The sequence below is a fragment of the Protopterus annectens genome, chromosome 14.part0 (genome assembly GCF_019279795.1).
Source record: "Protopterus annectens isolate FY-2018-M chromosome 14.part0, PAN1.0, whole genome shotgun sequence".
Taxonomy (NCBI): Eukaryota; Metazoa; Chordata; order Ceratodontiformes; family Protopteridae; genus Protopterus; species Protopterus annectens.
This window is the reverse complement of record NC_056748.1, coordinates 491,074,556-491,100,513: the sequence shown is the minus strand read 5'-3', so window position 1 is coordinate 491,100,513 and position 25,958 is coordinate 491,074,556. Positions and strand designations below refer to the sequence as shown.

Sequence of the window (25,958 nt, the reverse complement as noted above, 5' to 3'; positions counted from 1 at the left end):
ATTAACTACTTTTCTGTCAGTTTTTTGCTGTTTTTTGGTCACAAAAGCTGTTTTAACGGCTATCGCTCTTTGTGTACGTTTGGATTGTGAAAACTGTTGTGTGTGATTGGGTTGAGTTTGTTTTCGGCCCCCCTTACATCCAGGGCCTTCCCGGACTGTCAACCTTTGAAAACTTTTCAGGGTCTCAAGTCTATGTTGTTAGAGTTCCCTGTCATTTACAGGAAGTGTTTGTGTTAAACTATAACTATAAGCTTAGATTTATCATAAGTAAATCTATAGTTGTTTAATTTCCTGTCAAAGTTACTAGAGTTGTTTAACATCATGTCTCAAACCCCTAGGCCTTCGGGTTTTAAAAAATGTTCGAAATGTGGTTTTAAAATGTCTATTACTGACGATCATTCGCTCTGTGTATATTGTCTAGGGGCAAAGCACTTGCAGGAGTCATGCAGCGTATGTCACGCTTTTTCCTCAAGGGTCCTCCAGGAGAGGAAAAATAAATTGATTCTTAAGGGGTTGATCAAACCCTCCTTTGAAGAAGCCTTGGCATCCTCTCCGGCTCCGGCCAAAAAGAAAAGGGCTTCGGTTCCGACCAGTCCGTCGGATCCGACTGCCAAGAGACTTAGGCAGGCCTCTCCTTCGGCTCCAAAGACTTCGGAGCCGAGGTCGGAACGGTCTGCCTCGATGCCACCAGTATCGACTCCTCTGGCTTCGGAGCCGATGGCCGGGGCATCGAGGCGGGTCACCTTCGTCGGCTCCGCTGCTCTCGGAGCCGACAAGGGTCGCCCGCTCAGACACTTCCTCCTCGGCGCCGAAGTCTACCTCGGCACCGATGGAATCTGGTGTGAGTATTCCTTCGGCGCCGATACTCATCGAGTCGCCTCGGAGCCGTCCCCTAGCCCTTTGGGGCCGATGGAGAGGCCTTCGAACCCGTTCTGTTTCCTCTCGGTCTTCGAGAATGTCGGATTCTGATATAGACAGGGTGCTCCAAAGACTGTTCCAGTCCCCAGTCTTCCAAAAATTTGTTTGGTTCCGACCCAGTTGGCTTCGGAGCCGATGACCTTGGCCCACCCATTGCCATTCCTCCTCCGACTGCTTGGCTCCGCGGAGCAGGTGCTGTTGGAGCCGGTGGAGATCTCAGGGTCGGCTCCGACCCTTACTCCAACCCGGGCCCTCGGGTCCGAGTTTGGTACGCGGACTTCTTCGGCTGGACCCGAGGGTGATGTTTCGGGACCTATGCTTTCGGTTCCGAGCCTCCCCCTCGGTGCTTCAGCTGCGGGACTTCCGTCGGCTATCACGGCTCCGGGGACCGGACACTCCCAGGATTCCGGGGGTCCGGCTTTCAGGGCCATGAGGAGTGCCTTGGCCAAGTCCTCTTCGGCCATCTCTCCGGCTTTACCGGCACCTTCCCTGGGCGTGGAGACTGGGTCTTTGGCAGTCCCCCTGTCTGTAGCCAGCGGAGCCCCTAGGTCTGAGGTTACCCCCAGTGGGGGTTCCCCTCCTCCTGAGGGTTCTTCGGAGTTGTCTTCAGAGGAACCCCCAAGGAAGAGATCGTGCAAGAGGAAGCACGTGGACTCCCCCGAGTCTATTACATCAGACACTGATATGGATGATGCAGAGGGGTCCCCGAAGTCGTCCTCGGATGATGTCTCATTCGCAGACATCTTAGAGATCCTCAAACAACGAGGCGGCTGGATATCCAAACACCCTCTGCGGACGAGTCAGTGCTCCTCAAGGCCTTTGGAGCTCAGCCCTCCGCCTCCTGGGTGTCTCCGCCCTTCGAGCTTCTGGATTTAGTTTGTCGAAGGGCGTGGGAACATCCAGATACCGTGGAACCAGTCCCTTCTCGTCCAAATAAATTTTTGTCTGCTCCCCTGGAGAAGGAGTTCCTTACTAAAGGCGTGGCTGTAGATGCCATGGTGGTGGCATCTGCTACACAACAGGACGTGGCAGAGGCTTCAACGTCCGTCCATCCTCCTAATAAGGAGTCTAGGAGTATGGACAGGTGCGGAAGCGCACCCTGACTTCAGCGGCCTTTACCTTAAGGTCTCTGAATTATTTGGCACATTTTACCAGGCTTCAGAGGGATCTGGTCAAGGAGTTGTCAGATTCCTCTCGGTAACCTACCTGAGCAGCTAGCCCAGTCGGTTAGCTCTCAGTTGGCTATCCTTACGTCAATTTCTAACTCGTCCATGAGGCTCATTTCCTATGCGGCCGAAGGGGCGGTTAGAGCGGCAGGCACAGGCGTGGCTCTCGTGAACAAGCCTGGCTCCGCTTGTGTCAGTTCATGGAGGCCTTCAAATCTTCCTTCGCGACGCTCCCTTTGATGGGTCCTCATTGTTTGGACCCAAGGTGAAAGACACCCTTACCCGCTGTGAGCAAGAGGGAAAAACTTTATCTGCCGTAGGTGCCCGTTATTCCACTCCCTTTCAGCCTTACCCCAAGGCTAAAGGAGGGGAAAATGTGGTTCCAAATCTGCAAGTTTTTCTCCCAACAGCAGGAAGATTCCCGTCCAGAGGCAGAGGACGGGAAATTTTTCAGGGAGACGCCGTCCCAGAGGCGGCAGAGGGCCCCGCAATTCTGGAGACCGCGAGTCCTTTCGTGGCTCTTCAGCCTCCCACACGTCATGAGGGATTGCCCGGCTGTGCTGCTCGAGCCAGTCGGGTGTCGTTTTGCCAAGCACCTAAAAGCCTGGGAGTCAATCACTCAGGACAGATGGGTGCTTCGGATCATTGCCGGAGGTTACACCATCCCATTCACATACTCACCCCACCGCCAAGAGAATCCCGGACCCACCACCCAGTCAAAGGGAAATAGCAGCCGCAGAAGCTTTAAAGCTGCTAGAAAAGGAGTCATCCAACCGGTCCCCACAGACCAGATCGGATCAGGAAATTACTCCAGGTTCTTTTAGTGCCAAAAAAGACAGGGGACCTGAGGCCAATATTGGATCTCAGCACACTGAACCAATCCGTCACGAAATCCAAATTCCGAATGGTCACGTTACAATCCATTCTCCCATTATTGGAGAAGGATGTTTGGATGTGCTCCATAGACCTCAAGGACGCCTATTATCACATACCGATACATCAGGCGTCCAGAAGGTATCTGCGCTTCAGCCTGGGAGTCGGTCATTACCAATTTTGCGCTCTGCCCTTTGGTCTCACCACAGCGCCCAGGGTGTTCACCAAGTGTTTGGCAGTAGTGACGGCTCACCTGAGAAGTCTTGGATTCCAAGTGTTTCCCTATCTCGACGACTGGCTCCTGACTGCCACCACCAGGCATCTACTAATGGACAACCTCAAAGCCACCATCTCCTGGGTGTTTCCCTGGGGATTACATTCAATTGGTCAAAGTCTGTCTTGCTGCCCTCTCAACGCATAAAGTTTATAGGAGCAGAGATAGACTCAAGATTGATGCGTCTTTCTTCCTGCCGAAAGGATCCGAACTTTACAGGGCCAAGTTCAAGCTCTGATCTCGAGATCCAAAGCCCCAGCCAGGATGGTTCTACAGGTTTTAGGCTCAATGTCTGCCACAGTTCTTTTAGTTCCTCTAGCAAGATTACACATGAGGATTCTTCAGTGGCTCTTGTCAACTCAATGGTCTTTTCAGGATCTTCCCCTCAATCATCACATCATGATTACGGAAATATGCAAAAGGGACCTGCGCTGGTGGCTTCAGACATCCAACTTGGATCAAGGGAAACCCTTTGTCCTCCCCCCTCCAGTGGTTACCCTGACGACAGATGCCTCCCAGATAGGGTGGGGGGGCATTGTCTGGGCAGGCTAGTTCAGGGCTCCTGGCTTGCAGACGAAGCTCTTCTCCACATCAACGTGTTGGAGATGAGGGCTGTACTTCTATCCCTACAGGCCTTACACAAGTTTCTTCCTCAGGGCATCATCGCCATCCACACAGACAACATGTCGGTGGTCTGGTATCTGAACAAACAAGGAGGGACCAGATCGTACCCCCTTTGCAGAGAGGCCATGAGAGTGTGGGAATGGGCTGTAGCTACCAACCGTTTCTTGGTAGCGACCCACATCCCGGGAAAGTCAAATGTATTGGCGGACAAATTAAGCAGGACAATTCTCTCTCCTCACGAATGGTCTCTAAACCGCAGTAGCAGCCCAGGTTTTCAAGAGATGGGGACGCCGTGCTGCGACCTATTTGCAACTCCACAAAACGCCAAGTGCCAAAGGTTCTTCTCCTTGATTCCACATCAGGAAGTACCAGCCATGGATGCTCTAGCGCAACCTTGGCCAACAGGGCTACTTTATGCCTTTCCTCCAATTCCACTCCTTCCCAAAGTTATTCAAAAAGCTTCTCAACTGGGGTCTTTAATGATTCTGATTGCCCCATACTGGCCTCGTCAGATATGGTTTCCTTACCTGAAGAAGCATGCAGTGGACGATCCGTGGACCTTAGACCTGATTCCGGACTTGCTAATCCATCAGTCGGGACATTGGCATCAGTCCCTTCAATCCTTGAAGTTGACAGCTTGGCTCCTCCACTTCCGACCTTAGTTAGAAGGCACACACTAGATCCGGAAGTTGTTCACATTTTATCTTCGGCCCACAAACCCACCACTAACAAATTGTACCTCAGTAAGTGGAAGAGGTTTGCTATCTGGGCTCAACTCAAGGGCTTAGACCCTATCACTGCTCCTGTCCCAGAGGTTTTGAAATTCTTAACATCCCTGTTTAATCAGGGATCTTCTGTCTCAACCATTAAAGTCCAACTAGCGGCTATCTCTAAATTCCACGAATCCATGGATCCTCCTTTGATGAGCAGCAGACTATGCAAAACGTTCATTAAAGGTGCGAGTCTATTAAGACCACCAGTTTTTCATCCTGCACCTCCGTGGGATCTTGATTTAGTGCTTGGCGCATTAACATCTCCCCTTTCGAACCGGCTGCTACATGCGAGTTAAAATATCTGTCTTGGAAAATGGCATTCTTAGTGGCTATTACTTCTGCAAGAAGAGTTTCAGAGCTTCAAGCCCTGTCTATTAAACCACCGTACTTGATTTTCCACAAGGATAGAGTATCACTTAGGCCTAATCCATCCTTTGTCCCAAAGGTCTGTTCTAGTTTCTGTCTTCAACAATCTCTAGAGCTACCAGTTTTCTTTCCAAAATTCTCCAACGAAGCAGAATACACTCTCCATAAATTGGATGTTCACAGGCAATTACGCTTCTATTTAGACAGGACTCAGCAACTTCGTAAGTCAGACCAGTTGTTTGTGTCCTTCTCAGATAATAAATTGGGCCAAACCATCACAAAAGCCACTATCTCAAAATGGATCAGAGATTGCATAGCTCAGGCCTATTCTGCTTGCAATAAGCAACTTACAACATCTATCAAAGCTCATTCTACCAGAGCTATGGCTACTTCTATAGCCTTTCATTCCAAGCTCGCTATATCGGAAATTTGTGCTGCGGCTACTTGGTCCAACCCGCACACTTTCATTTCCCACTACAAATTGGATGTGGCATCTAAAGGACGAGCATCATTTGGTTCCACGGTACTCAGGAGTGTTTTCCAGTGAGCCACCCAGGATTCAGGTGCTAGGACGCTGTCCCATCATTCAGAATGTAGGCGAGATAGGATCACATAACATCTTTTAGTTATGTACTCACCATAACTTCAGATGTTTGGGATCCATCTCGCCTACATTCCTGATACCCACCCTCCTTCCCCCTGCCTTGGAGATCAGAAGAGATTGAACGGTTTTGAGTTCTACTGTTTTTATCTTGTTTCATCTGACGATGTTATATAAGCAGGGCGTGCATGTGTGCATGTATGCGGACAAACTAGATCTGGGGGACTGGTAGTGGTGCATCCTGGGATATAGTAAGCTCAGCCAATAAGAGACTTCGCTCTTTGGCATAAGCGTGCCGAGTCGGAGCCCAGGGATCGGCTCCGAACCCCATCATTCAGAATGTAGGCGAGATGGATCCCAAACATCTGAAGTTATGGTGAGTACATAACTAAAAGTTTCTGTTCCTGCATCGTTACCTCTTGGAGCAGCCCTGGCATCTGGACCCAGTTCCAGATCTCTTGACCCACCCGTCGGGCAAGTTGCACCAATCTCTCCCCTCTCTCAACCTCACAGCTTGGTTGCTCCACTTCCAACCTTAGTCAGGCTTCCCTTTATCTCCCATTTGGTACGTGACATCATTTTAGCTTCTCACAAATCTTTTACCAGGAGGATTTATGCCAGCAAATGGAAACGTTTTTCCCTCTGGGCAAAATCTAGGAACATTGACCCTTTTGTGGCTCCTATCCAATCGGTCTTAGATTTTTTGGCCGAACTCTTTCATTCGGGTTCTTCTTCCTCCACTATCAGAGTCCAGTTAGCGGCCATTTCAAATTTTCATGTTGGCTTGTCAGGCTCCTCCATTATGTCTCATAAACTTTATAAAGCATTCCTTAAAGGTATCTTTTTACTTAAGCCCCCGGTTAGACATTCCCCACCGCAGTGGGATTTGAATCTAGTTTTAACCTCCATGATTCTCCCTCCCTTTGAACCTGTGGCTTCCTGTTCCTTGAAGTTACTCTCATGGAAAACTTTGTTTCTAGTGGCCATAACCTCTGTGAGGAGAGTCTCAGAACTTCACGCCCTTTGCGTTCGTCCTCCTTATCTGGTTTTCCATAAAGATAGAGTGTCCTTCAGAACTAACCCCTCCTTTTTACCCAAGATATCTTCTGAGGCAAATCTAAACCAGACTATCAATCTCCCAGTTTTCTTCCCTAATTACTCTGACAGAGCGGAACAAAAGTTACATTTCTTGGATGTTCATCGCCAACTCCGTTACTACCTGGATAGAACCAAACAAATTAGGAAATCTGACCAGCTCTTCCTATCTTATGCTGAAGGGAAGAAAGGCCTTCCAGTTTCCAAAGTAACCCTTTCTAGATGGTTGGCCTCTGTCATCACTTTCATATATGAACTGAGGCGTCAAAAGCTTCCATCAAGACCTAGAGCCCATTCAACTAGAGCCTTAGCTACGTCTATAGCCTTTCAGGACGGGTTGCCTTTAGATTCAATTTGTGCGACAGCCACATGGGCCTCTCCCCATACCTTTATTTCTCATTACAAATTGGACATGGCCTCCAGAAGCCGAGCTAACTTTGGTTCCACCGTCCTCAAGAGTCTGTTCTAACGAGCCACCCAGGGTTGAGGTGCTAGGGATGCGGTCCCATCCAGTGAGAATGAAGGCGAGATTGACAACTTAACATTGAGAAGTTATGTACCTACCATAACGTTCCATATTAGTTGTCTTCTTCTCGCCTTCTTTCTTGCGTCCTGCCCTCCAACCCCCTAGCCTGGACAGACCGATAGGATCCTACGGAGCCTTCCTTTTTTGCCCAGTATGGTCTCCTGTGGTTATCCTTTTCTTGTGATGGCTATCTATATGGGTATGCCATTCTCTCCTTTGTTCTGGGGGCAGAACTGCTATAGTGTTAGCTATCAAACGAGATCTGGGTAGTTAACGCCTACCATTGTGGGATACAGGGTTACCTCGAGCCGGTAAAAATAGCTCTCAAACTTTGGTATAAGCTGAGTCGGAGCTGAGGATCGGCTCCAAACCCATCCAGCAAGAAAGCAGGCGAGAAGAAGACAACTAACATGGAACGTTATGGTAGGTACATAACTTCTCATTATCTTTTTGGAAAAAAAAGTATTCTGAAGACAGCTGGATGCCGCCACTTGAATCTTGCACTGCTCTCAACATTCCCCAATTGCTTGGATACATTTGCTTCTCTGCATGGTGCTCAGTGAATAGTAATTTTCTACAAACACTTTGCTCTATCCAATTTTTAATACTTCCCCATCTGCCATAGTTTTTGTCAGGCTCAACTTTTTCTGCTGGTATGATTGCATCTTTACTAATACAGGTCCTCACAGCTTTCTCATGGCCAGGTTTGGAGAATACACTGCTTCCTTTCGGTTAACAAATCCTGTTGTGGAATACTAGTCCAGTTGCGTATTTGAGCTTTCATAAAATTAATAGTCTTTTCCTTCCAGTTTCCCTGGTAGAACAATAAAGCTCAGGTTTTCTTTGCCTGTTCTATCTTCTAACTCTACCATTTCTGAAATTGTTCCATCTGTGTTGTTGATCTTCGTTCATTCATTACTGATAGGTTATCGGTTCCGTCCTGGAAACAGAGCCGGCCAATATCAAGCTCGCATCAACCAAAAACTCTCGAGCCAAGGTCCTACCCAGAATGCTCTGCTCCCTGTTACCTCAGATCTCATTTGCCGCTTTGCTGTACAGCTGTGTAATTTTTTTTGAAAACTTGTATATATTAGTACTCTAAATTTTTCTCAAAAGTTTATTCTAATATGTTCGTACCCTATCGCACACTTTAGAGACTCTCCCTTATAGTCTCTTCCCTTTATTACCTTCTTTTCTTACCTTGTGGTAATTCTCCATTACCATCGTTGGTAATCCTTCCTTTTCTCTTTTTACCCTTTTCTTGGGTAGCCGTTATTTTTCCTTTTGCTCCTGTGCTTCTTCACACCAGTTATGTCGGATAAGAAAAGTTCTGTTGGTTTCAAGCAGTGCAAGGATTGCAGCCTTAAGTTACCGCTTTCCAATGGCCATGACTTGTGTCTACTGTCTTAGAGTCTCCCACTTGACTGTGGATCCTCCGTGTGGGATTTGTAAAAAATTCTCTACCAGGACTCTCAGTGAGAGGAAGAATAAGTTAAATTTGAAAGGTCTTCTCAAGTCTCCATTTCTCTGAGGCTATTTCTAGGTTGGAGGGCTCACCCCCTCCTGTTAAACCCCGCAAGAGGCATTCTTCCTCTTCATCAAAGTCACTCCCTCCTTCTCCCTCACAAGAAGATGAAGTTGATTACTACTCCGGTGCTGCCCCCTGTGACCCTGCCGGCTCCAGGCTCGGCACTGCCCCAGATGATTTTGACTGCAGCCATGTCTCCTTTATCGATACCGGCACCAGATTTCCCAGTGCAGACAACTACGGTTCCGACAGTTCTGTCGCAACTCCTAAGAGCACTGTCAATACAGGTTCAGTCCCTTTCAGTACTGTTGGTACAGTCACCTTCGACTCCAAGTATGACTCTTCTGTACTCCATGGCGCAGACATCTTCAGCACCATGTGGTTCGGTGAAGTCTTTCTCAGCACCGTCCGTATTGCCGGTGCAGACACTTTCCACTATGGCACCATACTCTTCAGGGCAGACCTTTGCCTTTACGGTGCAGACACCTTCAACTACTACGGCACTGACATCTTCGGCACAGACTTTATCCACACTGTTTTCTTTAGTGTAGAATTCCACAGCTCCGAGCTCTGCACCTATTGAATTAGCAAGGACCAAATATTCCCCTTCACTGGATCCTTTTGCTAGAAGTCAGTGTAGACCTTTCCTAAAAGGCAGAATTGCCATCAGCTTTCTCCATGAGGTCAACCAAGAGTCTTTCTGAGCAGGATGTGTTGCAGCTTGTTGACCAGTTGCTTGTAGCCAGAGGTATCTCTCAACCGTCTTAAGTCCACGTTCCCTCATTCAGGTGAGTGTATATTGCCTCAAACCCCAACATATGCTCCTTAGACTTCCACTCAAGTCTCGAAGCCTATTACTCCGACAGCAGCAGCTTCCCTCCCTCCGACTCCAATAATGGATCTCACTTTGGAATCCTTGTGGCCTTCGGTGCACTGGGCAATCGGGCTCTTCTCAGGCCAGTGGCTGTGCCACTGGGGAGGGAATTCCTGGCTCCATGCCGATTTTTTTTTTTTATGACACCTTCCAGGGATGCTCTCTTGCGGTACTCTGTCCTCTTGAGACTCCTGGTCTGGGGGCAGGCTCGTTAGGGCGGGGTGTGACCCCGGTTCCAAGGTTGTCGTGCTGTGTTCCAGGCTCCCCTCCCTCCTTGGGCAGGGCAGCCTTCCAGGCCATGGAGAGGACGCTTGCCTCCACTGGCAAAGCTCATTTGTCAGTCCTCTCCCCTCTCTGTGCAGCAACTCCCACAAGCTTCAACTGCCGGACACCGGGCACAAGAACCTCAGGAGACCCCCTCTTGCAGTCTTTCCCAGAACCTCCCACTGAGAAAGTACCCCACAAAACATCGTGTAAGAGGAAACGCATGGACTCCACTGAGGAGTCATTGACTGAAGATACAGATTTTGATGACGGGGAAGGGTTCCTCATGGTCACCCTCTGATGAGGTCCTTTGGTGACATCCTCAAGATCCTTAGAGGGGAGAATGGCAGCCCTCTAATCCTTCCTCTGAGGAATCCGTATTCCTGCAGGCTTTTCTTGCCCAGCCCCCTACTTCCTGGGTCACCCCGCTTGCCGATGAGCTCATCCAGCGCGCATGGAAGGCTCCTGACATGGAAACAATACCCAAGAGACCTGATAAAATAATATCGCCCCCAGCTGAGCATCCCCATTGGTCACAAGGTCTTCCAGTAGATGCTATGGTAGTGGCAGCCGCTACTAAGAATTTGGCAGAGGAGAGCCAAACTGTCCATCCGCCCAACAAGGAGTCCCAGGTGATTGACAGATTAGGGAAGCCTGTATTTACTTCATTGACCTTCGCTGTAAGGTCTTTGAATTATTGGGCACATTTTACCAGGCTTCAGCGAGATCTTATCAACCAGCTCCCTGAAACCTTGGCAGGAGCTGTTTCTGGCGAAGTCCATGATAATATGGCTTCTCAGATTGCCACCCTAGAGTCCATTTCAAACTCTTCCATGCGTCTTATTTCTCACGCAACTGAAGGGGCGGCTAGAGCGGCAGGCACAGGTATAGTCGCCAGATGACATGCTTGGATGTACCCTTGCGGACTCCTTTAAGGCTTCCTTCATGAATGCCCCCTTAGAGGCCGCTTCAGACACTGCACTCCTCAGTGATTCTACTCCAGAAATCAGAGAAGCGAAGAAATCACAGGGTTCTTTACAGGATGCACATGCCAAGTTCATCCCTAGAGGCAGAGGGGGGAACTCCAAAGGTATACTCCCATTTCGGGGCACAGGAGGTCCGCGAAACTGGGGTTCCAGAGATTTTCTCTGACCCAACCCTATCAGTGCTCCAGAAACATTGCCTGACTGTTCACCTCTGGAAGCAGTCGGGAGTCATTTCTCCTTGTACCCCCGCTGCCTGGCAAAAGATAACCAACACTTGGGTACAACAGATTATATCCAGAGGCTATCACATCCCCTTTCATCTTTGACCAGTCTCATTAAGAATATTACCAGACGTTCCACCCAGTCAGAGGGAAACAGCAGCACACGAAATTCAAAAGCTGCTACAAAAAAAGAGTAGTCCAGATGGTCCCCCCAGACCAGACAGGATCCGTTTTTTACTCGAGGTTCTTTTTAGTGCCAAAAAAGACGGGACTGGAGACCAATTTTGAATCTCGGTGCACTAAACAAATTTGTAAAAAGAGAAATTCCGGATGGTCACAGTTCAGTCTGTCCTTCCTCTTATGGAAGATGATGATTTGGGTGTGTTCTGTAGATCTTCAAGATGCGTATTACCACATAAAAATGGACAACCACTCAAGAAGATACCTCTGCTTCCGTATAGGAGCCAGTCACTACAGGTTTTGAGCCCTGCCCTTCAATGTCTCTACAGCCCCCAGAGTGTTCACAAAATGCATGGCAGTGGTTATCGCTCACTTGCGCCTTCAAGGATTCAAGGTGTTTCCATATCTAGACGACTGGCTCCTCACTGCCCCCAACAAGCGTCTACTGGAAGAAGCCCTGCAGTATACTCTCTTAACAGCTCTAAGACTGAGAATCACTATAAACTGGGAGAAATCCAACACAACCCCAACTCAGTCTTTGGAATTTATAGGGGTACTGTTGGACACGAGAAATTGCACAGCATCTTGTCCAGAACACAGACGTCAGAGAATAAGACAAGTAGTTCAACCGCTGGTCTGTCACCACAAATCCCCAGCTCGATCTATACTCCAACTATTGGGGTCAATGGCAGCCTCTGCTACCATTGTACCTCTTGCCAGATTCCACATGAGGCTTCTTCAGTGGTACTTCTCACTCAGTGGTACCCTCTACAACATCCTTTGTCTTTTCAGATAAGTGTAACTCAGAGATACAAGCAAGATTTACTCTGGTGGACGTATCGAAATCCCCAACAATGGTCTTGCCCTTTCAACCCCCATAAACCGATAGCCATGGTGACCACGGTTGCCTCCCTGATGGGGTTGGGGGGGCTATGTCAGGGAAACTCGGTCCAAGGCACCTGGTCAGAAACAGAGGCCCTTTTGCATATCAGTGTCCTGGAGCTGGGCGGTGCTTCTAGTGTTGCAAGCATTTCACTCCATCCTTCCGTTCGGGACTATTGTGATCCAATCAGACAACATTAGTGGTCTGGTACATCAACAAACAAGGAGGCACCAGATCTTACCTGTTATGCTGAGAGGCCTTGAGAATATGGCAGTGGGCGATAGCTCATAACCGCTTTCTGATTGCAACGCACATTCCCGGGAGCTCCAACATGATAGCGGACAAATTGAGCAGGTACATTCTACAGCCTCACGAGTGGTCCCTCATTCCTCTGATAGCAAAAATCTTCAACCGCTGGGGCCAGCCTTGCTGCGACGTATTTGCCTTCCCAACCAGCTACAAATGCAGCAACTACTTTGCCCTGATCCCCCCTCAAGGATAGTCACTAAGGGACGCTGTAGTCCATGTTTGGCCCTCGGGTCTACTTTATGCTTAGCCTCCTCTCCCCCTCATCTCCCAATTTCTAAAGAAAGTATGACAGTTGAAGAGCAAAGTGATCCTCTTTGCTCCGTATTGGCCTCAAGTCTGGTTTCCCTTCCTCTGGCCTCACCTGCTAGATCAACCATGGATCCTCAATACATTCCCAACGTTGATCTCCCATCCACAGGGTCTGATTCACCCCAATCTTACAACTCTGAAACTGACAGCTTGGTTTCTCCACTTCCAGTGATTGCCAGGCATGAAAACCTTTCATCCCCTGTGCGCAATATTCTTATTGCATCTCATAAATCGTCCACCAGACTAATCTGTCTTAAATGGAAGAGGTTCTCTATATGGGCAGCAAATAAACAGTTAGACCCCTTGTCAGCCCCAGTCTTGGTGGTATTGGATTACTTATCACAACTTTTCCACTCTGGGGTGTCTGCCTTTACTGTCTGTGTACATTTAGCTGCCATTTCAAATTTTCATATTGGTTTTAAAGATTCTTCTCTTATGTCACACAGACTCTGTAAGACTTTCTTGAAAGGGGTTATCCACCTAACACCTCCCTTTAGAGAACCCGTACAACCTTGGGATTTGGCTTTGGTTCAGCAAGCTCTAACATCCCCCCTCCCCCTTTGAACCTGGTCTTCATGTGATGTGAAATATCTCTTGGAAAACTTTTTCAATTGCAATCACATCGGCCAGGCGATTATCAGAACTCCAGGCCTTATTCATCAAACCTCCCTATCTTATCTTCCATAAGGATAGGGTATCACTGAGAACTAATTCTACCTTTTTACCAAAAGTGATGTCAGAGCGATCTATCAATCAGTCTGTTGACCTTCCAGTGTTCTTTCCTAACCATTCTAACAAGGGAAAGTATTGCCTACACTCCTTGGATGTTCATAGGCAATTACTATTTTATCTGGACAGAGCAAAATCTACCCGTAAATTACTAACTGTTTCTGGCTTTTTCTGGACCTAGACGGGGTCATCCTGTATCAAAAGTTACATTAGCTTCATGGTTGAGAAATTGTATAACCTTCATCTACAACAGAAACAATCTCACCTTACCTCATACAGTCAAAGCTCATTCTACAAGATCTGTGGCAACTTCAACAGCTTTCCATGCTAAGGCTTCCCTCTATAATATTTGCTCAGCTGCAACTTGGGCCAAACCTCATACCTTTATTTTTCATTACAAATTGGACTTGGCCTCCAGAGGTAGAGCTTCCTTTGGCTCCATGGTGCTCAGGTATGTCCGTCCATGAGGGCCACCCAGGAATACAGGTAGCTGGGGACTCTGTCCCGTCAGTGAGGAATGAACAAAGATTAACATCATCAGATAAAGTTATGTCTTACCATAACGTTCCATCTGTGGTGTTGATCTTCGTTCATTCATTACTTCCCACCCTCCGTCCCCCATCCATAGGTTCATGGTTGATCTCATGTACTTCTTTCTTGTAGGTCTGTTATGACAAGAGGTAGCTTCTACTTTTATCTATCAACTTGCAAACTCGATCTGAGGTAACGGAGCAGAGCATTCTGGGTAGGACCTTGGCTCAAGAGTTTTTGGCTGAAGAGAGCTTGATAATTGGCCGGCTCGGATCCGAGGACGGAACCAGTAACCCATCCGTAATGAATGAACGAAGATCAGCAACATAGATGGAACATTATTGTAAGACATAATTTCTTTTTTTGAGGAGTCTTGTACTCGGCCAGCCTTTTCTTCATTTCGACATCTGATTTTTGCAGTTTTATCTGTTCATCTGAATAACTAATTAAAGCTGCTTCTATTTTTCTAGCTTTTTGTTTGAGTTGATGCACTCTTATGATTCATTTATTTTCATCAGCTCTGAGTAGATTTGATTTATTTTTTCTCTAAATTACTGGAAACCATATCTTGTAACAAAAGCTGAAGCTTTAACTGCTTTTTGCTGAGCAGTTGCAGGATTCTTCCCAGTCATTGTTTTCTCTTCACTTTTTTCTTTCAGGTTCTCTGTTTGCTTGCTTGTTGGTATCTAGGTAGTGTACTTACTAGCCAATAACTTAATTTTACTGAAGCTGGCAGAATTACTAGCTCTTATTTCTCAGTTTCTTTTTTCACATTGGGAGAGCTGAAGTAAGCTGTTGAGTGTGCAGCCATCTTCAAAGTCACTTTTTTGAGGAGTTATGCAAGTGAATTACTTAATCTGTTCTACAGCATTTAAAACAGTTTATGGTGAAACTCATGGTTTGTTGTGGATACTGCTGTTGATTTGCAGTAAAGCTGCTTGACAGTGTAGCTGTTGTGGATATTCTTTAATGCTTTTCACAGACTGTATTGTATTTCTTTCTATTCAAAAGGTGGTGATTTACATTTTGCAGGTGGAATATTACTGTTTCCATATACCTTGGCTGGCTCGCACATTGTGTGCGCACGCACATTGAATGCATAGAAATTGTCCCAATTTATTTTGCTGTATGACCTAGAAACATTGTTGCATAAGTACAGTCTGTTTTAAAATGTTTATTTTTGCAAAGTACGACAGTAGCAATGGATACTGACAGTTTCTTTTTTGTTTGTTTTCCAGTGAGGATCCCAAGGATGCCACTGAGGTTGAAACGAGAGGCCCCTCCCAGTCCATACTAAAAAAGTTTATAGGAAAACTTTGTTTCCATCATCAGAAGCAGTTTACTCATATTTTAAATGTAATTTACCAGGAAACAGACTCATTAACAGAAAGTCATTTGTTAGAACTTGCACCTGCAGCTGTTTGTAATCTGGGCTATAATCCTGTCTGTAATTTACAGGACAGTGAATGCCCTGATAAAAGCAGTGCTGCCTTCTCTGGAGAAGAGATTTCTATCTCAGCGCTACAGCCAGTACAAAATCAGCAATATTGTAAAAAGCTATTACAGTGCTTCCCTAAAGGAAATGAGGAGAAAAGTATGAATTGTTTTAGAAGAGCCCAAAACAGAACTAAAGCAGATTCTAGCACTGCAGAATTCATTTTACCAGAACTTTCAGGTTCTTCGAAGTCTAGTGAGACAGAAATGTGTACCTCTACAGAATGTTCAGACCAGTCAAACTGTTTGCTACTAGACAATCTTACAATACTTTCAGACTCCAGAAATCCTAGAGAATGTGCCAGTCTCCGAATAGATTCACAAGGTCATAGCTGTCAGAAGGAGACTGGCCTACATTCTAATGCACTTCTAATAGATGGTCAAAAATCAGATGATGTAATGGACATAAGTTATTCTAGGGATGAAACTGGTAACTGTCAGAATGCAAATACAGCTTTATCAGATGAGAATAAAGAGTTGTGGTTTAAGTGTGCAAATAGTACTGCTGACAAGGAAATCACTTTACAGTTTGGTTCCAGAATATCATTGAATCATGATTTAGAAGCTAATGAACAAGATGCAAAGTATGCATTAGAAAGCAAAGAAAAAAGCAATAAGTTAGTTAATAATTTGAGTCATGGCAACAGATCGTTGTTTATAAAAGCCAAAGATGGATGCAGTGTTCATAATCCTCCTCCGGATGTACACAGGGACTCGCATGGTAATTCAAGAGCCAGAGCAGTTGTAGCTTCCATTAAATCAACTCAGAAGAGCAAAAAGATAGGTAAAGGAAAATCTTCCACTTCTACAATCTGTGAGATTGTGAATGATCATGACAACCAGTGTGATATTGTTCATATTAGTGCTCCAATAACTGACTGCCAGTTCGAGTCTCAGAAATCAGTACTTTTGCATAAAAATGCAAGGAAGAGCACACGCGGGCATATCTGTAACGAATACGTGTATTATGAATTACCAACAGTCCGTACGTTAGCAAAAAGTTCTACTTCAAGAGCAAAAGAAAACTGCTCTTATTTAGTAGAACCGTCATTGTCTTTGGTGAGCCCACAACGCATTCCGACTGTGTCTGACAGTACCGCAACAGCAGGTGGAGATTTTACTACAAATGTTAAGGACAGAGTTACTGAAGCACCCGACATATGTGTACCAAAACAAATGCCATCAAACTATGAAATTTTGAACAATGTAAGCATACATTGTTTATCAAATGAAACTAACGTAACAACTGACACTGTTAGTTCTTGTCAACCACAGTCAGTGGAAACTTCTAGAGCTGTGATCCCTTTTCCATCATCAGAGCAAGAACAAATGATAGCTACAGACCATGGTATGTCACAGTGCTCCTTATCTTTGTCCCCATGTCCTTCAACAAAAGAAAGATTGCAGACTTCTGAGCTACCTGGAGAAGAACTTTTTTTATCTCAAGAGTCGTTTATGACTTCCTCAAGTGGAGCTGATGAAAATAATGCTCCAGTATCAGAATTAGCAGATCTAAGATCAGTTTCTTTAATTATGAATAGAAAGCAGAGTATAGATAATCCTGAGAAAAAAGAGAATCCTCCCATGTTAGTGTCATCTGAATACAGTGAAATAGATGGCATCGGTGATAAAGAAACTGGAACAGAGATAACTGATGCAGCTGAAGAAAGTACTGGGCAAGAAACGAGTGTGTGTGGAAATGAGGGCAATGAACCAGAGAAATCAATGTTGAAGGTTAACCTTACAGATAATAAGAATTCAAAGCTTACACTAGAAACCAATCTTTACAGTTTAGTTAAAGAAAATACTACAGTTACAGAGAAGAAAAAAAGACAAAAAAAGCTGTATGGTCCCTCTGATAGGTGTTTAAGAAGTCAGCAGCCTCAGGAAGCACCATCAGGTGTCATAGCAACAGTAGAAAAAAGTGCAGAGTTGCTTGATACTAATCTTAAAGTTCCTGCACTGATTGACAGTACTCTTCAGGTTCCAGCTCTTCACATTAATCTTTTCAAAAGTGTAGGCAGTAAGCGCTTTAGAAGAAAGGTGAATGTTAGTGAAACTGAAACTGTCAGTTTTCCACATGACTGCTACCACAGAGAAGTTCTGAAAAGTATTCATAGTCTTGATTGCAGATTGAAAGATTATGCTGAAGAAAGATCAAATGGATCAAATGGTGCAAGTGTATCAGAGATGATTGTAACCAGGAAAACATATAAAGAGTTAGTAAAAGAGATTGATTTAAATGCGGACGTGTATGTTGCTGATTCAGCCTTTCCATTTAAATTTTCAGAGTTGGGGAATGTGCTTTGCATTTCTTTTAATCCCGTCTCTGAAAAAAGACAAGTTTGTTTTAGTGTAGAAAGTAACATAAGTGTGATAAAAGGCAGAGGCAGCAAAGAACCTGAGGAAAGCCATTCTTTTATAGAGCAGCAGGAAAAGTTGAGCAGGTTATCAGTTAAAAGACCATTGCAGAAGAGAGATGATTCTACACATTCTGTAACTCCTCTAATTAAAGGTTCTTCTAGAGTCAATTTAAAAATTAAAGAGCTCTCAAAGATTTCAAGGGCCAGGAGACTTGTTGCTAGAGCCTACAATTTGAGGCGTGGAGACAAAGCAAAGCTTGGTGCCTTTCGTAAAGGTACTGTTACGTTCAGTACAAAGCATCATAAAGAGCTACCTTGTCCAAGTGAAGGCAGTGATCCTTTTGATCTAAAAAAAGTTGATATGTGTCATGATCATAGACCAGTGTTTCTGGACTGGTGTATAGAAGAAGAAACCCAAGAACATATTGCTAAATATAATACCAAGTATATGAATATCCAGAAAAGCTGGGTTCAGCTAGAAAAGGAAGGACAGTCCACACAGAAAATAAGGAGGAAAGCTGATAAGCTTAAGGAAATTTGGAAAAGTAAGAAAAGGATTCGTAGATGCAGAGGAGTTTTGGAAAGTAAGAAATTTTCACCGGTGCAGATGCTGTTTGTTAAGGCTCTTGATTTATCTAAGATTTGCAGGTGGTTCCTAGAAACAACTGAAACCAGATCCTTGGTCATTGTAAAGAAAATTAATACAGTTATTCCTGGTGACATGCCAGCAGTAAGAATTCCCCTACAGAAGTATTCATCCTCAAATATTTACCCTAGTTCCCAGGCTGAGCGTTTGAAGAAACATTTGAAAAAATTTGCAGCAACAACTCCAGCAAGAAGCAACTGGAAACCTGGAAGAATGCTAGCTACACCTAAAGAGGAGGAAGGCAGTATTTCAGTTCTGGATGAATCTGAAAATATTCGACCTTTCGATTGTTCAGATTCAAGTCTTCATGGAGGGACAGAATGTATGCATTTGAAGTCTGTTCAGAGTTTGAAAAAAACAGCTAGTGCCTGGATTCTTAAGAAGTACTCGAACATACGTGGAAAACGTCATACACATTATTTTAAAAGGGATAAACCCAGTGAAGTAATTGATATGGAAAAGAAACTGAACAATAGGAGTGTATGCATTCACCCTCTAGTATCACCAAGACTGGCCTCCCAACCAAAAACTGGTGGCAGACCACCTAATAAGTCTAAGAAAAGTGTGACAACTGTAAAAGGAAGAAAAAGAAAAAAAATAAAGTGCATTCATATGAGAACTAAAGTGAAACTGGGAAGAAAGAAATTGGCTGCTGAAGTCAATGTGTTGAGACCTTTGCCTCATAGTTCTACTAGAATGAGAGTACCTGCAAAACAAACCAAATATAAAAATTCATCCCCTGTATTTAAAGAACCAGTTTGTAGAAGGCCAGGTGGTGGTGAGAAATCAAGTACATTTTCTAAAGTAAGTACTTTAAAAGGCATGCAAGAAAACCAGAAGCTTAGGAAACCTCGTAGTGGAGGTAGGCTGGCTCTTAGGAGTACTGTGAGGCGTAAACATTTAAGGCGAAAGAGACCATCATCTGGTAAAAAGTTGATAGAGAAGGCCTATAAGCATAGAACAGTCACAGAAATTCCGTTTCGATTATGCAAAACTTCCAAAACACGGCAGAATTGTGTCAGGAATATGAAGACTCAAACAAAATCAAAGGGTTTTTCTGAAAATGCTGCTTTCCAAGGAAAAAGAAAAGTGGATGAAAAACTTGAAATACCTAGTAAACGCAAAAAACTGGATGCAAAGTGAGAATAAAAGAATGGCCATTATAAACTAATGTAATAGGTATCTTGAGCATACTTTGCATTAAAAGAAACGCTGCTTTTATAAGCTGGAGCAAGCCTTCTAAGATGCACAGTAAACTTTACTTAAGTATTTTGTGAAACTGGAGAGAAACCTAGTAATGAATTCTAAGTGGAGTCCTGCCATAGGGCCAAGAATAACACACACGTTTTTTAATCTATATATATATATATATATATATATATATATATATATATATATATAATCTGTAGTTTGGGGATGTTACATTACAGATTTTAAGAGTACAACAGTGCCTTATTTATCTCCCTCCCCCCTTTTTGGGGTGTTGCTGTGAGTAGAAATGGGTGTAATTAAAGGCTTGCAGTTTTTACTTGATGCACAAGCACTTGCACTGTAGCATAAGATGGCCACCATCATGCACATAAACTTAGCTTTTCAGCAGCTATCAAGCAGAGTCTGTCACTGGAAAATTATGCTTTTTCCATTTTTGTTACCCTCCTAATTTCTTTCTTTTCTAATGTGTATTTTTTTAAATTCTGTATGATCATTTGGTTTGTAGGTTTCAAGACCGAGTTGATGTAAGCATGTGGGTATAATTGTGCAAAAAGTATGCTGTTTTACTGTTCGCTGCAAGATGTCAGTGCTTTCTTAGCATTAACAAGTGTCTCAGTTTCATACTGAGCTTTTTGAGTTGTGGAAAAGTTAGCGGAAGTTTACTGATTTGACACTGCAGGGGAAAGAAGAATTTCACAATTTTGAAGTTTGCTGCTGTTTTACATATTTTATTTCGTTCAGAAACACATTTTGGAACGCACTGTGCTGAGCATTACTGCTTCTGTACCTTGTATTATCTATGTACTTTTCCTTTTTCTCACTATAGTGGCAGCACCCTTTTACTAAAGAAGATTTTTTTGTGTGCTGGTACTGTTTGGTTTAAGATTACAATTAATATTGTGTATTATTTTATGTAGTATTCAGCCCAGTAAATATGCTTTATGCTTTTTTTGACAGCCAAGAAAAAGCTTTAGGTATTATTGCGTACTGTTCTAAGGTTTGACTTTGAAGAAAATGCGTTGAATAGCTCATTATGACCTTTTGAAAATGTACTGATTTTCTTAAAATTCATTAATTTAGAATGTTTGTCTAAATTGATTTTACCCCCCCCAAAAGTAACTGTTCTGATTCACTTTTTCAGTCGGAATTGATTTTATTCCCTCACCCAACTGAACTGTTCTGATTCTAATATATATGTATAGGGTCCGTTGAGTGAGAAATAGCATTATATATGAGATATTTCATTGGTATACCTTGTTTTCTGTCTACTGTAAACAGAATTTGCAGTCTTGATCTGATCTACAGTCCTGACTTGAGTAACCAGTAATGGTCAAACAAGTGAGTATTGGAAGAATGCTCATCAGTTAAAGGCTATTGATCTTCATTCATTTCCTTTCGTGTACTTTTCTGGCATGACCCATAAAATCTAAGTCAGTTGGAAGGGTTTTAACTTGGTAGTGCTGATCTCTGCCTTTAAATTGTCTATACATTGTGAACATATTTTCTGTGATCCATGCTTGCTATTGTAATGTACCTCATTGAAGCTTGATACACGTGTTTGCATTGCACTTATTTACTTACTCATCTAATGTATTCCTGACAGTGTTTTAAAACGCCGTTTCAAGCAAAACTAATTTTCCAAGGGCTGTGTGTGTTTGCATATGCATGTCAACACTTAACTTTTGAAAAACAGCTAAAAATCTTCAACAGTAAAACTGTCATAAAAGAACAACAAATGCTCTCTTTTTCTGATTGAATTAAAAAAAAAAAAAAAACAGATGAAAGCCCTAACAGTAGCAGCAGACATACTTTGAATTGATACTGTCAGGTCAAGGGTTTTTCAAAAGGTGATATATAGGGATGGGATTAGGGGAAGAGTTAGGATTAGGGTCAGAGCCGGCCTTTGGTCAACTGGTGCCCTAGGCAAAAGGACTCCATAGCACCCCCCCCCCACACACACACACACACACACACCAGATGGTGCCCCCGTCCTGGTCTATCTACACCATCCAGATTACTGGAAAAGTGCCCCAGCTAGAACAGCGCCCTAAGCAGCAGCCTAGTTGCCATTTGCCTAAGGCCGGCTATGAGTAGGGTAACTTGACAGTAATGATGAGTCAGAAGACTTCTCCTGCCCCTCACTCCAACAGTACATATCTTACAGAAAATGCCTCACTACACTACACACCCAGGCACCTACCCCATACATAAACACACACACAACACTAAAACTGGCCCCTTACCTAACCCTTACTCTGACCCTAATCAGCGCACACACTGCCACCCCAGTTACTGTCATTTAACCATGCCAACAACCACCACTCGACATTCTGTTGTTAAATCAGCTCAGCACTCAACCGAAAGTGCTGTCAATAACTAACCAATAGCATTCCACTTTGTGAAGAAAGCAGTTGAAAAAGTCAACTGCTGTTCTGTGTCTATGTACACACATATTACTACTAATAAATAGATTTAATGTGATTCTTATCATGCAGCTGTTAACAGGGAGAGCAAAGACTTAGAACCTCATCATTTGCTTGGAAGAAGTTAGGAATGTATAAGTAGTAGCCAGTGCAGTATGAATACACTGATCGTTAAGCTTGCTCCTGGTAGTAAGTTTGACATTTAAAAGCTTTATCTTAAGACTTTCTAGTTTGTGTTGTGCGTATAGACAAAATGCTGAAGTGTTGAGACTTGAAATTAATCCCTGATGTTCCTTGTTTGAAACTTACTCTTGATTAATTCGGAATCTTTAAATGCTCAAGTTGTTTAAACTTTTAAGTAGTTACCTCTGTTGTACTGCATTTTGATAAAATCAGACAGTTTCTTGTATTGCCATTTAAAGATTGTGTATTGTGCATTTGGTAGGAAGAACACAGAATAAAACACTGTCCATTCTTTAAGGTCACCCCTTGTTGATGGAGTTTAACAGTTGCATGCCGGTTCTTTATGATGAAGCATTGTTTGTGTATGTATTAATGTCATTTACGTACTGGTTTCCTTTGATTAAGCACGTTTCTCCACAGCATCCAAGTGCTGGTTTTTGTCTCATCCATCAGAAAATGTGCATTCGGAATTCTTGGTTGTCCTCCTATTCATATGTTGCAGTATTTATTAACATGAGGGAGTCTGCCACAGGATGCCCCAAACATCTGGCCAGTATATAGAAGTCTAAAGCTACATGCGACGTACCTTACAGTAGCAAATAGGATCACTTCCAACATCGGTCATAAAGTGACATCGGGTATATAGCAGACGTCTGCAAGTACCATCCTCAGAACTTTTCTGCAGCCAGTCTGAACTTCGGTCGTTTGCTCGTCAGTAAAGTTGCAGATTCCAATTCAGTTAAGTGCCTCATTGGGTTTTTTTCTTAGTTGTTTTGTGCTGCTGGTGTTTGCTGAGGTTACATGTCATCTAGGAAGGCTAAGTGTGTCTGTGGAAAGCAATTTCCAAGTAAGCATTCCCATGATCTGTGTTTTTGTCTAGGAGCTAATCATGACCATATCGCCTGTAGTATTTGTAAGTCCTTTGTCCAAAAGACCCTGTGTAGTCATTTCTCTTCTCTTAGTCTGTATCTAGAGAACTAACATATTAAGCTTTCAGCACATACCACTATGGAAAGTTCATCGGGTCCTTTAGGGGAGCCTGTTCCAAAGATGGCAAAGAAATCTAGGCCTGAAGTTTCTGTTGCTCCTCCAGATGTTCATCGTGTTACCCTGCTGCAGTCATCACACTTGGGTTATCCTGTCATCATGCGGTCCCGCAGTCGGCTGGATTTCCAAAGTCTTGGTCCGACGGTTGCTGTCGCCTCATCCCTGACGTCAGTGCGCCAGGGGTACATATACTGCAACCGACGCCATTTTCTTAAGTCTTTTTTGCCGCACGGCGCCCGAAGCAGAAGCAGTTCGCAAGTGCCGGTTGGCCGATTCCTGAGATTTTCGAATTCGAATTTCAGACCGAAGTCTTCTATAAAGCTAAGTACCCCATTGGGGAAACTTTTCTTGCCTCTGACCGATGTCAGAAAACGTTAACAATTGTATTTCTTGTGGGAAGCAAATACCTCATAAGGATTTTCATTCTTACTGCATACCTTGCCTAGGCCCTGATCACGACGTCAATTGTCGTTTTTGTGCTAGATTTAATAAACGTACTATTAAAAGACGATTTAATTTCGCACGACACTTTTTTGGTAGAAAATTTAATTATAACATGCCGTCGGAGCTACCGACGTGCACAAAAAGCACAGGGACAATAACCGACAGCCCAGGCCTAAGCCCAATTCCGAGGCCTCTGTTGATCCGGTCTCTGGTTCTCCGCTTTTCAGTGAGGCTCCGAAACAGCCTCTGACTACCGTAGTTCTGGAACCCGAGACCGCTACAGATTTTTTGCCGGAATGTACTAGGCCGACAGCCTTTTACTTCAGGCCCTTCCGACGATTTACCTTCCAAGGACGTCAGTGCTTCTGAAACGCCATCGGTTTCTGAAGGCGTTTTCAGACCGACGACTCTTACAATCAAAGCGTTTTCCAAGTCGAAGACTCTTCAGTCTCTTGTTCAAGCCCCTATGCCTAAGAAACAGATGCTCAAGATGGCTGAAGATTTGATTTCTCTTATCAGGGGTTCTCAGCCTCCTCCTGACAAAAGGCCTAGACAAGAGGAAGATTCTGCTTCCTCTGAACAACTGTCTATTTCTTCGGATTCCTCTGAGGACCAAGACTATTCCTTCTCTCCTTATGAAGATTCTGATGCTGAGAACTCTATTCCCTCAGCTTCCCCTCCAGAAGGTTACTCTTTTGGGGAAACTTTACACACTATGAGGGAACATTTTCACTGGGAAGGTCAGGATTACTCTGATTCCAAGAAAAGGCTCAGAGTTTTTTACTCCCCCAACACAGACCTCTAGCCATCCCTCCTGTTTTGGACATTGTGGATGATGTCTATTTAGAATCCAGTTTCAACCCTGACTCTCTACCTCCTGCCCCGGCCAAGCTTGGCAGATACTACAGAGTACCTGATTCCCACAAATGCCTTTACAAAAGCCCAGTAGCTGACCCAGAGACCATCTCCCAGGGTCCCAAGGGGGCTAAGGCTTCCATGGCTAAAAATCCAGTACCTTCTGAAAGGGATTCAAGAGCACTAGACAGATTGGGGGGGGGAGGTTTACACCTCAGCCACTTTAGCTATGAGAGCACTAAACTGTCAATTTCATATGCTTAAGTATTAGCAATTTCTGATCTCTCAGTTAAAACAAAAGATAACCACCCTCCCTCAACAATCTGAATTGAAAGAAGTACAGGATTTGTTGTACGCCACTGAGCAGGTGGGCAAACATACCTTACAATGTGGGTTTGATTCTTTAGAGGCCTCCTGCAGAGCAGCTGTCACTGGATCAGTTATACGTAGGCATGCCTGGTTAAAGGAACAAAGTCTGCCTGATCATGGTAAAGCAAAACTACTAGATGCTCCCTTACAGCAGGATTTTTTTTTTTTTGTTAAAGCAGAAGTTGTTGTAAAGAAAATGGAAGATAAGGCAAAATCAATGCAGACAGTCAAAGATTTTCTATAAGTACAACCCTCTCGCTTCAGCAGAAACTGGCCAACAAAAAATTGTTCCTTTCCAGCCACTGACAGTCCTCAGAGGGGTAAATACAGGCGCCCTAGGGGCAGAGGACAACCACAAGCTCAGTATAAACCTCGCCAATGGGGCACTCCAACCCAGAAGGGAGGAGAGGACAGGTCTCAACCCACCAGAAGGCAAACTCATTGACTTGCACCTCAGCTGGCCAAACAAGGCTTTTTTGTCAGACCCCCTGGTGGGGAAACTAGCACTATTTGCAGACAACTGGCACATGGTCACAAAGAACAAATGGGTCCTAGCCATAATTTTACGAGGATACAGATTTCACTTTCACACCTTGCCAATAAAAAGAGGAATGCCAAACCTGCCACAAAATCAAAGGGCAGAGGCTCAAAAACAAATTACAGCTCTCATGGCCATGAGAGACATTCAAAGGGTACCAACTCAAGAGCAAGGCCAAGGATTTTACTCAAGACTCTTCCTAGTACCCAGAAAAGAAAATGCTTGGAGACCAATTCTGGACCTTTCAATTCTAAACACTTACAAGTTCCCAAATTCAAGATGCTAACACTACAGCAGCTACTTCCCATGTTGGGCAAGGAAGCATGGCTGGTAACGTTGGACCTCAAGGAGGCA

General features: G+C 44.3%; 1 protein-coding gene across 1 annotated transcript in view; it reads left to right on the top strand.

Annotated features, from left to right (window-relative positions):
• LOC122788687 overlaps nt 1-22,653 on the top strand; it is an 819,422-nt gene extending 796,769 nt beyond the window's left edge. Inside the window, exon 4 of the mRNA XM_044055581.1 lies at nt 15,269-22,653. Coding sequence (XP_043911516.1) covers nt 15,269-19,676 — 4,408 coding nt within the window. The 3' untranslated portion in view covers nt 19,677-22,653. The remainder of the gene's footprint in view (nt 1-15,268) is intronic.
• Nucleotides 22,654-25,958: the final 3,305 nt, after the last annotated feature.